The following is a 17,973-nucleotide window of genomic DNA, read 5'->3' on the forward strand; positions in this document are numbered from 1 at the left end:
TTATTGGAGTCCCCCAGAGTAATCAGAGTCTTAGGGATGGAATGTAGACTTGGTGGCTGAGGTATAACAAGTGTGCTGCCTCAGTTTTGCAAGATGGAAAGAGTTTGGGACCTGGCTTCCGGGGTGTGTGTGTGTGTGTGTGTGTGTGTGTGTGTGGTGTGTACAGAGAAAGAGATAGAGCTGGATCAACCCAGGCACAGATGTGAGCACAGACTGGGGAGTCTAGTAGGAGTCAGGGAAGAAAGGTAACTAGAGATGCAAATGGAATGTCTAAGCCTTCAGACTCACTCGTGTCCCTATGTCTGTTTTCTGCCTCTCACACTAGCTTCCCTAGCCGGTTTGTGATTGGCCGCTCCCGGGGAGAGGCAGTGGCTGAGAGGAGGAAGGAGGAGTTAAATGGCTACATCTGGCACCTGATTCATGCAGCCCCTGAGGTGGCTGAGGTGAGTGAGTGGGTGTGGGGTGGGGGTGTGAGAGAAGTAGGTCTGAGTCCTAGGGAAGACATGAGCGGTCTGTACTCTTGAGGAATGACCAGTGCCTGGCTCTACCACAGATGAGAGAGCACAGTGTATGGTGGGTCTAGCCTCAGACCTAGGTTTGGTTTGTGGTGGGTCTAGCCTCAGACCTAGGTTTGGTTTGTGGTGGGTCTAGCCTCAGACCTAGGTTTGGTTTGTGGTGGGTCTAGCCTCAGACCTAGGTTTGGTTTGTGGTGGGTCTAGCCTCAGACCTAGGTTTGGTTTGTGGTGGGTCTAGCCTCAGACGTAGGTTTGGTTTGGTTTTGCTTTCATTTCCCATGCTTAAGTTAGAAACATTCTCCAGAGAAAGGCTTGTGTTTCAGCCCCAGACTAACTCCAGGATTTCTCCCGCCCCAGCTGTGCGTGCCTGTCAGTGGGGAAATCGGGAAGCGAGAAGTGCAGTACTATAGACTGCTTTTGGCCCAAAGTGGCCTGGATGTTTTTATTTACTTACCTTTGTCTGTTTTGTCTTTTGAGTTGAGGTCTCCTAGTTTTTATTTTTGGAGATGGAGTTTCTCTGGGTAGGCCTGGCTGTCCCAGAACTCACTCTGTAGACCAGCCTGGCCTCGATCTACCTGCTTCTGCTTCCTAGATGCTGGGATTAGTCCTGTGCCACCACCACAGTCTAGCTTGGGGTCTTGCTCTTTAGCTCAGGTTAGCCTAGAACTCACTTTGCAGACTAGGCTAACCTGGAACTTATAACAATCTACCCTTTACATTTTGAGTGCTGAGAGTATAAGATTTGGCTCCCCTACGCATCCAACCATCGGCTATTTTTTTTTTTCTTTAAAAAAAAGTGTGTGTGTGTATCTGTGTAAATAAAATTAACCCTTCCTGGGTCATGTCTTACTGAAGAGTGGCCCTGTTTTCTGGTCTGTTCCAGTGTGATCTGGTGTATACTTTCTTCCACCCCCTGCCCCGAGATGAGAAGGCTTCAGGCCCCAGCCCAGCTCCGAAGTCCTCAGGTACAGCACCTTCCTGGTGGCACAGCACCTTCCTGGTGGCAGTCCTGCCAAACCATAGCCCCACCTCTTTGGCAATCCTCTTTCCTGTTCAGTTGTTTACTTGGCCCAGGACTCAGGTTTTCCATCCGGGCTGTGGTGTCCACAGCTCTACGGCTGGGTTCCCTTGGGGACGGCTATTCAGGTAGTGATGACCCTATCCGATAGGGTACACTCATCCCTACCCAATCCCACATTGCATTCTAGAGCACCTGAGAATCAGAAACCTGACAGGCCGGGCAGGGCTTCAGGAAGGAAGTAGAAATGTCTGCCTGGCACCAACCAGGGGCACTCCTGGCCTATAGACTTCTGTTTCCTTTATTTCTGCAGATGGGACGTGGGCCCGGCCGGTTGGGAAGGTCGGTGGGGAGGTGAAGCTGTCTATCTCCTACAAAAACAACAAACTCTTCATCATGGTGATGCATATTCGGGGCTTGGTAAGTACAGGCACAGCTCTCCTGTGGTCTTTGGTCTTTCTGTTGGTAGTTTTTGGACGAATCAGTCTTTCTCCGCCCCTGGATAATGAGAGTGACCACAGAAATTTATTGAGCCTCCACCGCAGGCCGCCTATGCCAGGCCTGCGGCTGACCAGGCAATTCAGGCACAGCTGCTTGCTTGCTGTGGTCTGTGGCAGTGTCCTGGGTACTGAGAGCCTCTTTCTAAGATGATATTGGTGCCTCTTCCAAGGGTTGCTGTAGGGATGAAATAATAACATGGGAAGCTCTTGCCTTTCTGAGTAGTACTGTTGTGGTAGTAATTATAGTTTTATAAAGGAGAGACCTAGGGGGCTTCCTACCTGGCTGTAGTAATAGATACATGTAGACAGGTGATTGTAGACAGGGCAGCCCTTGCACTTCCTCCCGGCAGAGGCAAGGCAGTACCAGGTTCTAACAGCATCACGGATGGGCAAGGAACTTTTGTTGAACATTTGTGATGTGCAGCATCTTATATGGCTTACTTTGGGGCTCAGAAAACAAAGAAAAACTGAACCGAGTCAATCAAAGTGAATCAGTAGTTAGCTGGCCTTGAGCAGACAGCCTCTGCTCTCAGACTCGTGTCTCTACCTCTGAGGGCTTCAAGGGACCAATTGACAAGTTAATCATGGAGAAAAGATGCCTCAGAGACCCGATGGCTCATTTGCAACTGTAGTACAGGCCAGGCACATGATGCATTCGTTTCTTTAATCCCAGAGCTTGGGAGGCAGAGAGACCATTCTCTGCTTGTGTCAAGCCTGGTCTGTATAGTTAGCTCCAGGATAGCCAGAGCTATGTAGAGAGAGACCCTGTCTTGAAAAACTGAAACTGAAAACTAATCTATCTATCTATTCAATGTAATCACAGTAGGTGTTTTTATCAGAGTGTAATGAGCTGGGAATCAGACAGAAAGATTAGGTGCATGCCACAAAACGCCAGAGGGGGAGCAAGATATAATCTAGACCAAAGGGTAGCCTCAGGGACCATTAGAAAGTAGAAGATGCTGCCTGGACCCTTCAACTTCTGTTTGTGTTCCATTGTAGCAACCGCTCCAGGATGGCAATGACCCTGACCCCTATGTAAAGATTTACCTCCTTCCTGACCCTCAGAAAACCACAAAGAGGAAAACCAAGGTGGCCCGGAAAACCTGCAACCCTACCTACAATGAGATGGTGTGTGGAAAATGGGGGTGTGAAGGGTAGGCAGGGTCTTAAGCCGCTTTTTGGATGATTTATTTATTTATTTGGGTTTTCGAGACTCAAGCTCCATGGGTAGCCAAGGCTGGCCTCAAATTCCTGCTCCTCCTGCGTGCTGGGGTTCTAGAGGGGTGCCGCAGGACACCTGGCAACCAGCCGTCCCTTCTTATAAGTTAGTCACACTTGCTCATTGCTACCTTCTGCTCAGTGACGGCCTTGGCAATTGTGATATGAACTGTGCTTTTTCTTTTTAATAAATGTGCCCATGATTTCCAGAAGAGGGAATCTGATCCACTGGAGTTACAGGCAGTTTCGAATTTTGAGACAGCAAGCATTTTTTTTTCAAAGATTTATCTATTTAGTTTATGTGAGTACACCATAGCTGTTTTCAGACACACCACAAGAGGGCATCTGATCCCATTACAGATGGTTGTGAGCTCAGGACCTCTGGAAAAGCAGTCTGTGCTCTTAACCTCTGAGCCATCTCTCCAGTCCCAACAGCAAGCACTCTTAAGCACCTATCTGCTTATCCAGTCCCCATGTATTTATACCTGCCCCTTTCCTTTTATGATGACAGCTTTTAAACCCTTAGAGTTGCAATTCCCCAGATGGGACTTGGGCCCTAATAATATGAGGAGGAGGGAGCCTGCTGCCCTGTATGGAGAATGATCAGAAGCTCCAATAAATATAATCCCAGCATTTGAGAGGCACGGGCAGGATTGCTGAGAGTTCCAGGCCGGCCTGGGCTACATGCTACCCTAGGGACTGGAGCATCTCTTTCTGAGTTCCCTGTGTCTCACGCTCGCCTCTCTTCCCAATGCCCATGCTTGCAGCTGGTATATGATGGGATCCCCAAGGGAGACCTGCAGCAGCGGGAGCTACAGTTGAGTGTGCTGAGTGAGCAAGGATTTTGGGAGAATCTGCTTCTCGGGGAGGTGCACATCCGCCTTCGGGAGCTGGACCTGGCCCAGGAGAAGACCGGCTGGTTTGGACTGGGTTCTCGAGGTCATGGAACCTAATGAACCCACTCCTGGCCCAGACCTGCGGCTGCGGCCCAGAGCTGGAAGAGAAGCCTCTACCCCACCTAACTCCTTTGCTAGGAAGGAGCAGAACCCTCGGTGGCCTTCCCCACGCACGGTCCATGTGGACCTGACCTCCGTGAGGGGGCTGGAAGAGTCAAGCGCTATCCACTGCCCCTTCCTCCGCAGGCTGCACTGGGGTGGGTTGTGCTGAACAGCCCCCCTCTCCTGCCCCCAGAAGCTGTGGGCTTGCAGCAGAGTTTTATGTTTACCTTGTGTCAAGGGAGCAATGCCTGCTTTGGGGTATGTGGAGTGCGGGCTATATGAAGTAGCACTTAGAAAGGGAGGGTGGGTGGATATTTTATTTTTATTTTTAAAAAATGAAATAGTAATGTTGTCCTAACTGGGACAGGAAGCTTTGTGTGAGAGGGGCCTGCCATGCCTGGGAAGGCAAAAGAGAAAGACTATTTGGTTTTTGGGTTTTGTTTTTTTTGTTTTGGTTTGGTTTGGTTTGGTTTTTTGTATGATGAGAGTTCTTATTGGACTTTTTCTCCAGGATTTTTGGGGGTTTGTTTTCTAGCTATAGGAAATATCGGGGAGGGCCCCGGTGGGTCCTCAATAAAGCCCTCCCTCTCTCGGGCATACTGGGGAGGGGTGGGGAGGACTAACTGACAGCCGGACTGACGCCCACTCTGGGCCATCTGATTTTGCCTCCAAAGGAGGGCATCGTGAAAACTACATGTGTAAGGAAGGGCCTTCCATTGTAGAGTTCCGCCAAGGACCTAGATTCAGGGACCTGTGCTCTTTAGGGCAAAGTGTTTCCTCTCCTCTTCCCCCTCTGCTTGGACTCAGCTCAGGCGCCTTCCTGTCCCCTCTACCCCTGTGTTCTCTCGGCCCGCTATGGGTCACCCCGTCCTGGAGAATGCACTGGGGTGCTTCTGTGCCCCATCTTGTTTGATGGGATAAAATGCTGCTACCCCTCAGCTCTAGCCACGCCTGTAGGGCAGGCACGTCGTGCCATTTGCTGCAGCTTCTGGGAAATGTCCCCTGAGACCGTCTACTACTTTCTCTTCAAACCCTGTTTCTGTCACACTTTAAAAAGAGCTTCATTCTGTAGGGTCACAAAGCTGTATAGGGCATAGACAAAGAGATGCCCAACCCATAGCAGAGTGGGCTGGAGTGAGCCCTGGTCAATGCAGTTGTTTCTTCTGGATATTTTCCTGGCTGGATTGGAGCAGCTTCCTCTTTGGAAAACAAACAAAAGATTATTTCAACCTCTTTCTTTCTTTCTTTCTTTCTTTCTTTCTTTCTTTCTTTCTTTCTTTCTTTCTTTCTTTCTTTCTTTCTTCCTTCCTTCCTTCCTTCCTTCCTTCCTTCCTTCCTTCCTTCCTTCCTTCCCTCCTTCCTTCCCTCAAGACAGGGTTTCTCTGTGTAGCCCTGGCTGCCTTGGAACATAGAGGTCCATCTGCCTCTGCCTCCCAAGTGTTGGGATTAAAGACATTTGCCGCCACCATCTCCTGGCTTATTTGGCTTCCTTATGTGGTGCTAGGGATCAAACCCAGGACCCTTTGAGTGCCAGGCAAGCCCTGCACCGCACCACCAAGCTTCGTCTCCAGTCCACCTTGCGTTCTTCCTTTCTCACCCTTCTCTCTCTTGGGTTTCCAAAGAGTTGTCTCGTCTTAAAGGTAACAGCTAGGGACTCTGTTTAACTTTTTATGTTTTTTTTTTTAAGACAGTGTCTCACTATGTAGAGCAGGCTGGCCTTGAACTCATAGAACTCTGCCTGCCTCTGCCTCTATACGGGAACTAACTTTTAAATGAAGAGTTAGCAAGGACAAGGCAAATAGTTTCTCTGTGACCCCATTTCTGGAGAGAGAAAAGCTCCATTGAAGCCACATGGAAACAAGAAAGGTGTTTGTTTTGTTGTTGTTTATTTTGCTTCTGGTTTTTAATTTTTTTTTTTTTTTTTTTTTATGAGAGAGGGTATCATATAGCCCAGGTTGGCCTCAAACTCCTATGTAGATAAGGATAGTCTTAAGCTCCTGACCTACTTGCCTTTCCAACTCACAGGTGCTAAGATTACAGACATGAGCTGCCCCATCCATTTTCTCCTTAATTTAAAATGACAGGCCAGTGAGGTGGCTCAGGACTTGCCTGGTCAACTTAAGTTTGATCACTGAGACCTTTAAGGTGGCGGGAGGCAACCAACTCCTACAAGTTAGTTTTTTTTTTTTTTTTGTCCTTCATATGCACTACACAACATGTGCACACACATACACACAGATAACATAATTTTAAAATGCCAAGGATAAAGCAGCCTGATGAAGGCAGGAGAGTAGAGCGGGAAAGCAATGGAACCTTCCAGATGTTTGGACCATAGACGAGCTGCTGGCTTTTTGCCTGCAGCTCATTTTCTTTTGACCCTTTATGTCTGACTTAAAGAGGTCTATGTACTGTACCCACTTCCCACACTCCTTTATCTTCTACTTTCTCTGGAATTGTATTTTTTAATAAACGACATTTGAGAAACAAAGCTATCATTATTAAAGATCGGTGGATGTGCAAGTGTTCAGGTAAAAGCATGGGATGTGTGTTTCGGTGCCCCGGTGCACCACAGTGGACATTCTTACAGTCTTCAGCTTGTAACCAAAGCTTCTGGGCGAAAGCCCTGATTTGGCAGGCCTAATGGGCTGGGCTTGGCCACTGTTCTGGGGCGCCCATTGAAGGGATAGTGGTGGCAAAAGGCAAGGCGGGGAGATTTGTCCACTGTGGCCATATTGGAAAGAGTAGGAAGGGGTTCCTGTGACACACGCCCCCCCCCCAGTTTATCCTCAGGATACTGACATGACCTCTAGGTCAAAACAGGAATATTCAGGGGGTGAGGGGCAGAAGTATTCATAGTAAAGATGTCTTCCTCAAGGTGTGATCTCTTTTTTTTTTTTGTAAGATTTATTTATTTATTAAATGTAAGTACACTGTAGCTGTCTTCAGACACACCATATAGAGGGCATCATATGCCATTACAGATGGTTGTAAGCCACCATGTGGTTGCTGGGATTTGAACTCAGGACCTCCAGAAGAGCAGTCAGTGCTCTTAACGGCTGAGCCATCTCTCCAGCCCAAGGTGTGATCTCTTATGATCTCAGCTGGAGTCTTTGAAAGATATTCCAGTAAATTGTCAATCCTTCTCTATTGTTCCTGCTCTCCAGACATGGTTCCTGTCTGATGGTCTGACCCTAGGTGCAGCCTTACCATCACTGACAGCTGTTCTCATCCTGGGGGTTCCAACTTAGCCTTGCCTACGAGTTCTGAAAGGAAAATGAGAAACAAGAGTAATGGCTGGAGAAATGGCTCAGCGGGTAAAAGCACTGACTGCTCTTTCAAAGGTCCTGAGTTCAAATCCCAGCAACCACATGTTGGCTTACAACCACCCGTAATGAGACTTAACACCCTCTTCTGGAGTGTCTGAAAGACAGCTACAGTGTACTTACATATAATAAATAAGCAAATATTTTAAAATAAATAAATAAACCTAAAAAAAAAAGCAACAAGAGTAAATCGTTTTTAAAAAGCTAGTTTGAAAGTGCTTGTTCATTCCCTATGAGTTTGTAACTTGGTTAGAGAGGGATCAAAACAAATGACAGAAAACAAAAGACTTAGAATAGTCACAGAAGTTTGGAGAAAATGTATTGGCCAAGCAGTGTAAGTATTTCCACTACATATGCATTTTAGGTTAATAATTATGATTGGCAGCATAGCAGGATCATCAAGCTGTCCTGACTTTCTCCTCAGAAGTACATTTAAACGTTTCATTTGTTTTAACCGGTAAGACACTTGCCGTACAAGCCTAGCAACCTGAGCGTCCTGGGCCCCACGTAAACGTTGGCTGGAACTCCACAAAGCCGCTCTGTATCCCACCTTGCTGTGTACACTGTACACACATATGTGTGCTAATCCTATCTTCCTGTGTACACACTAGACATATATGTGCTAATAATCTAAAGTATAGGAAGGATACTATAATTTATCAATAGTGTCTTAGTTGGGGTTTTACTGCTGTGAACAGATGTCATGACCAAGGTAACTCATAGAAATCTGCCTGCCTCTGCCTCCCAACCTACTTTCTCTCACGCCCAGAGAGGTTTCCAACATCCCTCCCTTGCTGGCTAGGGGCTCCTTTCTGCCTTGGTTCCCATTTCCCAGCCCCTCCCAACCCAAAGCCCCCTAAGGGTCTCCTTTCTAGACCTTTGTGTTCAGGAGCCTCCAGAGCTGGGGCCCTTTCTTCTTTCTTTCTGACCCCTCAGTCCTGCACTGTCTACCAGCAGCCTCTGAGTAGCCTGCAAGCTGCCTGTCTGGCCTGGCTAAATGTAAGTGGCCCGATGTAAAACTAGGGCTTGTTCTGCCCTTAGGATTATTTATTTATTTATTTATTTAGGTTTTTTGAGACAGGGTTTCTCTGTATAGCCCTGGCTGTCCTGGAACTCACTCTGTAGAGGCTGGCCTCAAACTCAGAAATCCACCTGCCTCTGCCTCCCAAGTGCTGGGATTAAAGGCATGCACCACTACTGCCCGGCAGGGACATTTATTTTTAAAAGGACTGAGAACGGCCCTTTTGCTGTTATCCCCTCTTATTTTCCTCTACCATGGCCACTCTGGTCATTGTTCACTTTCACCCCACACTCTGTAAACTAGGCAGGCCTCCAACTTGCGGAAATTCTCCTACTTCTATCTCCTGAAGCTGGGGTCGTAGGCATGTGCCACCACACCTAGTACAACTATCTAGTGTCTCCTCCATTATTGCTGGGAAGAAACCACTGCATCTAGGCTCTGCCTACACCATCACTACTGTCCAGTCCTCAGCATGTACCGTTACCTGCCACTGTGAGTCTCAGCTCCCAGGGGACTTGATCACTAGGCAGCTGATGCCCAGGAGTTGGTCACAGCTGGGCCAGTCTCCTGCCTTTGTTCTTTGCTGCCTTGTGGAGGCTTATGAAATACACAAGTCCCCTGTCCCTGGTTGTTGGTAGATGCTCCTATCCCTGAAGTGGGGGGTGGGGGGGAATGAGGATCCCTAAAAAGGACAATTTTCTGGTCTCAGGTGTACAGAACCCCAAAGTTAAACTGCTGTAAGTTCAGAGTCACCAAAGCCTCCACTGAGTCAGTGGTTCTGGATCTTGAAAACTGAGAAAAGGAAGTTCATGAACAACCAAGAAGTTTTCTTGTAGAAATCTATGGACCAGAGCTCCTGTACAGAAGGAGGATTGCAGGATGGATTAAGACTTCTGGGCTTCCAGTCAGAATGACTAAGATGAAAAATTCAGGTGACAGCAGATGCTGGCGAGGATGTGGAGAAAGAGGAACGCTCCTCCATTGTTGGTGGGATTGCAAGCTTGTACAACCACTCTGGAAATCAGTCTGGCGGTTCCTCAGAAAATTGGACATAGTACTACCGGAGGATCCAGCAATACCTCTCCTGGGCATATATCCAGAAGATGTCCCAAACGGTAAGAAGGACACATGCTCCACTATGTTCATAGCAGCCTTATTTATAATAGCCAGAAGCTGGAAAGAACCCAGATGCCCCTCAACAGAGGAATGGATACAGAAAATGTGGTACATTTACACAATGGAGTACTACTCAGCTATTAAAAAGAATGAATTTATGAAATTCCTAGGCAAATGGATGGACCTGGAGGGCATCATCCTGAGTGAGGTAACCCAATCACAAAGGAACTCTCACAATATGTACTCACTTATAAGTGGATATTAGCCCAGAAACTTAGGATACCCAAGATATAAGATACAATTTGCTAAACACATTAAACTCAAGAGAACGAAGACCAAAGTGTGGACACTTTGTCCCTTCTTAGAATAGGAAACAAAACACCCATGGAAGGAGTTACAGAGACAAAATTTGGAAGTGTGACGAAAGAATGGACCATCTAGTGATAGCCATATCCAGAGATCCATCCCATGATCAGCTTCCAAACGCTGACACCATTGCATACACTAGCAAGATTTTGCTGAAAGGACCCAGATATAGCTGTCTCTTGTGAGACTATGCCGGGGCCTAGCAAACACAGAAGTGGATGCTCACAGTCAGCTATCGAATGGATCACGGGTCCCCCGATGAAGGAGCTAGAGAAAGCACCCAAGGAACTAAAGGGAACTGCAACCCTATAGGTGGAACAACAATATGAACTAACCAGTACCCTGGAGCTCTTGTCTCTAGCTGCATATGTATCAAAAGATGGCCTAATAGGCCATCACTTGAAAGAGAGGCCCATTGGACTTGCAAACTTTATATGCCCCAGTACAGGGGAACCCCAGGGCCAGGGGGGAAGACTTCTGGGCTTAGCCGGGTGTGGTGGTTCACGCCTTTAATCCCAGCACTCTGGACGCAGAGGCAGGCGGATTTCTGAGTTCGAGGCCAGCCTGGTCTACAAAGTGAGGTCCAGGACAGCCAGGGCTATACAGAGAAACCCTGTCTCAAAAACCCAAAAAAAAAAAAAAAAGAAAAGACTTCTGGGCTTAAGAAGAGGAGCCAAAGGGAACTCTATCACTGAAATACTTGTCTAGAAGCTTTCTGTAGGGCATATGACAGAGGCTGGAGGAAGAGGTAATTTCTATCGAACTCAATTCTTTGGGCATCTCACAGCTGAGCTAACAGGGCACACACATGTCCTTCGTGTGTGCTTGAGATGAGCATGCCATCCACATGCTACTCACACAGCTATGAGGGTGGTCACACCCCATGTCCACTTCAAAGAGATGTGTGTGTGTGTGTGTGTGTGTGTGTGTGTGTGTGTGTGTGCATGTGTGCATGCATGTGTGCATACATGGGCACAGCAGAGTGTTGTGGGTAGAGGTCAGAGGATGACTTTTGAATATTGGTTCTTTCCTTCTACCATGTCAATCCCCAGAATCAAACTCAGATCAACAGGATTGGCAGCGGACACCTTTACCTATGAACCATCATGGCAGCCTAGCCCCTCCCCCAGGCCATCTTTGATTTGTTAGCTGATGACCTTGGCTTCCTCTGTTGGCCACCAGCAACCTTGGCTGGCACTTCCAACCACGGACAGTGGTGTTCTTGGTCTCTGGGCTGAGCCTGCTGGCCACTGTTTCTACCACGCTTCCTTTGTCTCTGCTTATTCGGCCAGCTTGTAGTTTACCGTGAACCACTGTCTTAACTGTCTCTTAACAGATAGCTAACTCTTTTGCACAGCTACCAAAAGTAGCTGCAGGTTTTGGTAACCTCATATTTAGTTCCTTTGTCTATGGGGGTCTGTGGTGTCCATCCTGGACTAGGTGGAAGCTTTTCAGGAGTTCTTCTTATATGCACAATTAAGAATGTGAGCTGCTAAAAGTCAGGCGTGGTGGTGCACACCTTTAATCCCAGCATTTGGGAGGCAGAGGCAGGTGAATTTCTGAGTTCGAGGCCAGCCTGGTCTACAAAGTGAGCTCCAGGACAGCCAGGGCTATACAGAGAAACCCTGTCTCGAAAAAAACAAAAACAAAAACCAAAAACCAAAAACAAAACAAAACAAAACAAAAAAGAATGTGAGCTGCTGAGTATTTAATCCCAACCCTTGGGAGGCTGAAGCAGGCAGATCTCTGAGTTTGAGGCCAGCCTGGTTTACAGAACTAAGCCCTGTCTTGAAAAGCCAAAAATAAACAAACAAAATCGAGTATGTGAGCACTCCCTAGTGTCTCAAGACCAGAGAAGAGCTTGGAGGTCACGTCTCCCTCCCTAACCCTAACCCCAAGGGTACACATAGCCAGTGCAGCTCACTCACCAGTATCTCAAGTTCCCTGAGCAGAACTTGCCCCCAAGTCAAAGGCCACATCTCCTGCCCTCCACCATCCTAACCTCCAACATTATAGGGCCCACATAGACCTTGCCCTCAGCATCTCAGAAGCTAATGGAGCTCTGTACCCAACCCCTGTTCCTTAACCTCCAGGGTCTTCTCCCCTCCATCCAATTCCTTAACCTTTGTAGTCTCATAACTCACGTAGTTCATCTGTCCCTTTTCCCAGGTAAGAAAGAGGCCACCACTACATCACATCCCAAGTTCCTGGTTTTAGGAACCCTCTTAAAGCACTTCCCTGTGCCTCAGGTCAGAGGCCACATTCCTGCCAACCTTGGCAACCCAACCCCCCCAAACCCCCTCCCAACTCAAAGAGATCACCCATTAGTGATGTCAAACACATACCTGCCCCTAGCTGAGCTGCCCCCCCCCCCAGCTACCCCAACCAAGAAGCAATGCATGTGTCTCCAAGACTGAACTTCAGGCATCCCATAGTAATGGCCAACAATGAGACCAGCAAAGATAATATTCCAAAGAATTTGGAAGAACAATTGTAAATATTTTCAAAGAATTCAAAGAGGACATAAATAAATGCCTAAATGTATTTTTTTTGTTTTGTTTTTGTTTTTGTTTTTGGAGACGGGGTTTCTCTGTGTAGCCCTGGCTGCCTGGACCTCACTTTGTAGACCAGGCTGGCCTCGAACTCAGAAATCCGCCTGCCTCTGCCTCCCCAGTGCTGGGATTAAAGGCGTGCGCCACCACGCCCGGCCCCGCCTAAATGTATTTAAACATGACAGGAATAAATTCCTCAACAAATTCTAAGAAAACACAAAAAAACTGAAATAAATTGGAAGACAACAGAGGTTATAAAAATAGAATTCAGGGAAGAGATAGAAACACTGAAGAGAACCCAAACTTGAAATTAAAAACAGTGGTGGAGGGAGGTGGCCAAGAGACTAAAAGCACTCGTTTGCAAACCTGTTTGGAACCCCCAGAATCCATGTAACCACAGCATGCAGTGAGGCAAGTGTCTGTGACCCTGCATACACTATTAGGAGATGGGAGGCAGAGACAGGAGAATCTATGGGAGCTCGAAGGCCAACTAGCCTGGCCTACACAGCAGGAAAGAGACCGTGACTCAAACAAGGCAGAAAGGTAAAGACAGACCACAGAAGGGTATCCACTGACCTCCACATGTCCACTGCAGCATGCATGTGCCTACTCCCACAGCAACAAACAAGCACAAACATACACTCAAGGGTATCACATCTTATACACATCCAAGCTCAACAGGCCAAATACAAAACTCAACGGAAGGGAGCTGGAGAGATGGCTCAGTGGTTTCCCAGGAACCACATGGTGGCTCACAAACCATCTGTAACGGGATCAGATGCCCTCTTCTGGTGTGTCTTGAAGACAGTTGCAGTGTACTCATATACATGAAATAAATAAATAAATCTTTAAACAAACAAACAAACCTCACTGAAAGGCCTCATCCACAGAGTGGCTCATAGAAGACAGTGTCAGGGCTTGAAGACAGGTAGGAGAACTGAGTCAAAGACAATGAAAACACCTAAAACACAGGGATGGAACATTTGAGATCTTTGGGACACCCTGGCAAGAACCAAACCTTTAAATTATGAGCATAAAAGGAGGAGTCATGCCAAAAGCCTGGGAAGTATCTTCAGTAATACCATAGAAGAAAAATTTCCAAATCCAGGGAAACAGATGTCCACCTAGGTAAAAGAGGTATGCAGGATACCAAATAGACAGGACTAAAAATTTTGCCATGTCATTTATAGCTAAAAATACAAAATGTAGGGCTGGAGACATGACTCAGAGGTTAAGAGCACTAACTGCTCTTCCAGACATTCAATTCCCAGCAACTACATGGTGGCTCACAACCATCTGTAATGGAATCCGATGTCCTCTTCTAGTGTGTCTGAAGACAGCTATAGTGTACTCATGTTCATTAAAAATTATATATATATATATATATAGAGAGAGAGAGAGAGAGTTTGTTCTTTTTTCGAGACAGGGTTTCTCTGTGTAGCACTGGCTGTCCTGGAACTCACTCTGTAGACCAGGCTGGCCTTGAACTCAGAAATCCACTTGCCTCTGCCTCCCAAGTGCTGGGACTAAAGGCGTGCGCCACCACACCTGGCAATTTTTTTTTTTAAATACAAAATGCAGCCTGGAGAGATGGCTCAGCAGTTAAGTGTGTGTATTGCTATTTTAGAGAAACCTGAGATTTGCTCCCAGCACCCATGTCAGGTGGGTCAGTCTCCTATAACTCCAATTTCAGGGGATCTGATGCCCCCTTCTGGCCTCTGTAGGTACCTGCACTCGTGTCCACAGGTGCACATATACACATACACCAATTACATCAAATAAAATCTTATTTAAAATACTAAATGGGATCAGGGAGGTGGCTCAGTACATTTGAGAAATTGCTGTTCTTTCAGGTGACCTGGGTTCAGTTCCCAACACCCACAAGGCAGCCCAGAACCTTCTATAACTTCGGTTCCAGGGGATCTGATAACTTTGGCTGCCACCAAGCATGTATGCTGTGCACATATGTACATATAAGCAAAACACTCACACATAAAATAAAGATACTATTTTAAAATTTTAATACCCAAAACATAGAAAGTGCATTGAAAGCTGAAAGAGAGAAGAACTCCTTCAAAATAATGAGTTTTGAATGAAAACTTTAAAATCCAGAAAGATTTAAAATGATGTACTTCAAGTCCTGAAAGTTGGCAGATGCCAACTCAGACTTGTGATTATAACTTTTTTTTCCTGTATTAATTGATGACTCCAAGGCTTATTGCCTCAGTCCATTAACCTAGGTGTGTTCCTGGAAGCTTCTAGCCTCCTTATAACCAATCTAAGCCTAGAATGTTTTCAGCCTCTGAGACTTGCTGATGAATAAGCTCACCTTCTCTTGTTCTTTCTGATCTCCGACTGGCTGGTTCAACTCAGCTGTTCTGTTTTAAACTCATCTCTAAGATAACTTACCAATCTGGTTTCTCTCTCTGCCTCTCCTGAATTTCTCTGTTTGGCCTTAAAATAACTTTGGCAATGTATTTTTTTTAAGATTTACTTATTATTATATGTAGCTGTCTTCAGACACACCAGAAGGGGGCATCAGATCTCATTACAGATGGTCATGAGCCACCATGTGGTTGCTGGGATTTTGAACTCATAACCTTTGGAAGAGCAGTCAGTGCTCTTAACCGCTGAGCCATCTCTCCAGCCCCGGCAATATGTTTTTTATTATTATATCTAAGTACACTGTAGCTGTCTTCAGACACACCAGAAGAGGGTGTCAGATCTCATTATGGGTGGTTGTGAACCACCATGTGGTTGCTGGGATTTGAATTCAGGACCTTCGGAAGAGCAGTCAGTGCTCTTAACCACTGAGCCATCTCTCCAGTGGCAATCTCTTCTAATTTTTTGGCTCATTCTCATTTTCTTGCTCCTTCTGTCTTTACCTGTATCTAGCTTGTTCTCGCTTCAACCTGTCTCTATTAAGCTCTCCCAGTAAAACTGCCTCCTTTTTCCTCTCTGAGCTGCTCTGCTCTCCCTCTCAACTTTACTGTACTGCTCTCCATGAACTCTACTGTATTCCTGTGCTACACTCTCTCCTTCCTGTCCTGTCTGTCTTCCCTTTCCTCTCTCTTCTCATGAGAATTGGACGGACACATCCTATTCTGTCAAATCTTTCTCTGACTTATCACTTTGTCTGCTACTCAATTAGACATTGATTTCAAACATGGGTGCTTCATTCTACAAACTAACTTTACATTCAATGTTTGGGATTAAAGGAGTGTACTAAGGGCATGTCTATATACCAGCCAGAAAGATCAAAAGTGTGTGCTAAGGGCTGAGCCACACCCTAACCAGAAACAGATTCAAATATCCTGTAACACAGACTATTATACCCAAGAAAACTATCAGTCACAGGTTGCTTTAGGGTTTTATTGCTTCAAAGAGACACCATGACCATGGCAACTCTTATTTTTTGTTTGTTTGTTTGGTTTTTTTTTTGTTTTTCCAGACAGGGTTTCTCTGTATAGCCCTGTCTGTCCTGGAACTCACTCTGTAGACCAGGCTGGCCTCAAACTCAGAAATCCGCCTGCCTCTGCCTCCCGAGTGCTGGGATTAAAGGCGTGCGACACCAGGCCCGGCGCAAAAAAAATTTTTTTTAATTGGAGTGGGTTTACAGTTTTAGATCTTTAGTCCATTATTGTTATGGCAGGAAGCATGGCAGCACACAGGCAGACATGGTGCTGGAGAAGTTGCTGAGAGCTCTAGATTCCAGATCAGCAGGCAACAGGAAGTGAGTATTACACTAGACCGGAGTTTGAGCATTTGAGATCTCAAAGCCCACCCCCTAGTGACTCACTTCCTCCAACAAAGTTCCACCCACTACAGCAAGGCCACACCTCCTAATAGTGCCACTCCCTATGGCCAAGCATTCAAACACTTGAGTCTCTGAGAGCCAATCCTATTCAAACCACCACCAGAGTGAAGAGAAAAAACAGCTTCTCATGAGAAAAGCCGGCTAGAAGAATTCATGGCCATTGATCAAGTCTCACAGCAGATACAGAAAGAAATACTACAGACTAAAAATAAGAATAAACACATTCCAAAAGCTACTGGGAACTGAATAAGCAGCATGAAGAGAGTCGTTAAGAGAACTAAGAAAACCCTTGACCCGGCAAATATCTGTGTGCAGATATGTGCATGAATCCGTGGACGATGTCAGTGCCTCTGGAGCTGGAGTTGCAGAATATGTGCCACGCATTGAGGGTGATGGGAATATATCCAGTTCTCTGCAAGAGCAGAACAGTTAGATATAGTGACACACATCTGTAATCCCAGCATTAGGAAGGAAGAGGCAGGTGGATCTCTGTGTGTTCAAGGCCAGCCTGGTCTACATAGACAGCTCCAGGCTATCCAGAGCCACCCAATAACAACCTGTCTCACACACCCATGCACACATGCACACGTCACCATGCAAGCACTTGCAGTGCATGCTCTTATTTACTGAGTCATCTCTCCAGTCCTATTCTTGCCTTCTCTTTAAGCCACACTTTGTGGCTGGAGAGATAAGACAGAGATTATGAGCACTTGCTGCTCTTCCAAAGGACTCGGGTTTAATTATTATCTGTAACTCCAGTTTCAGAGGCCCGGACTGTCTCTCCTGGCTTCTGTGGGCAGCAGGACACCTGTGGTGCACAGACATACAGGCAGGCAAAATACCCATACACATTAAAAAGAAATCTAAATTTCATGTCAAGACATCAAAGATGGGGGTCACTGGACCTCTTTGCCTCCCTTCCTGATGTATGTTATATTCCTAATGTGGTTAAACTGAATAATTGCCTGCTTTTTCTTATTGCTTTTTTTTTTTCAATTGGCCTACTGAGGCTAGGTGGTCAAATCTGGTTTGTTAGGGCTTCCAGGGTCCAGGCTCTGACCACAAGAACTACAGTAGGTTTGTGTATCCCTTGATCTTGTGCTAGATCTCCTAAGCAACGTGCAACAGTCTCTTAGCATGATGGTTGATAGTTTTAGGGTGTCTTAATGGAGTTGTTGTCAACCTTGGAAAGTAGATACGTCTCATTGATCCTGCCAGCAATCACACACTGAATACATTGGTGCTCCCTAGTGACTTGCCATCATTTGCAGAGAATACAGCCTGAAAGATGTTTCTGGAAATGCACACTGGTTCCTGTATCAGGTACCTGACTGGGATCCAAAAATAGATCAAGACAATTCTTTGCATTTGAAAAGCTTGCTCTGTCCCAATTTATAATCCCAAAGATGGAACCTCTCGAGGCACGTGACAGCTGCCAACTCTTAAGAGCAGAATTGTGGCCCAGAAGTCTTAAAATCACGCCGGTGGAGAGTCGGGTTTCAGACAAGGGGATTTTGTGGGGCTTCCAA

General features: G+C 46.4%; 1 protein-coding gene across 4 annotated transcripts in view; it reads left to right on the top strand.

Moving 5' to 3' along the window:
* The window catches only part of Pik3c2b (phosphatidylinositol-4-phosphate 3-kinase catalytic subunit type 2 beta), a 63,020-nt gene extending 56,283 nt beyond the window's left edge, over nucleotides 1-6,737 (top strand). For 3 of the 4 annotated variants that reach the window (XM_006529532.2, XM_006529531.4, XM_006529533.4), the window contains 5 exons: nucleotides 326-443; nucleotides 1,399-1,480; nucleotides 1,847-1,953; nucleotides 3,033-3,161; nucleotides 4,019-6,737. In XM_006529532.2, the coding sequence (XP_006529595.1) occupies nucleotides 326-443; nucleotides 1,399-1,480; nucleotides 1,847-1,953; nucleotides 3,033-3,161; nucleotides 4,019-4,204 (622 nt within the window). In that variant the 3' untranslated portion in view covers nucleotides 4,205-6,737. The remainder of the gene's footprint in view (nucleotides 1-325; nucleotides 444-1,398; nucleotides 1,481-1,846; nucleotides 1,954-3,032; nucleotides 3,162-4,018) is intronic. The other variant, NM_001099276.2, reaches the window with a different exon arrangement.
* Nucleotides 6,738-17,973: the final 11,236 nt, after the last annotated feature.

The sequence above is a fragment of the Mus musculus genome, chromosome 1 (assembly GCF_000001635.26).
Source record: "Mus musculus strain C57BL/6J chromosome 1, GRCm38.p6 C57BL/6J".
NCBI classification, from domain to species: domain Eukaryota; kingdom Metazoa; phylum Chordata; class Mammalia; order Rodentia; family Muridae; genus Mus; species Mus musculus.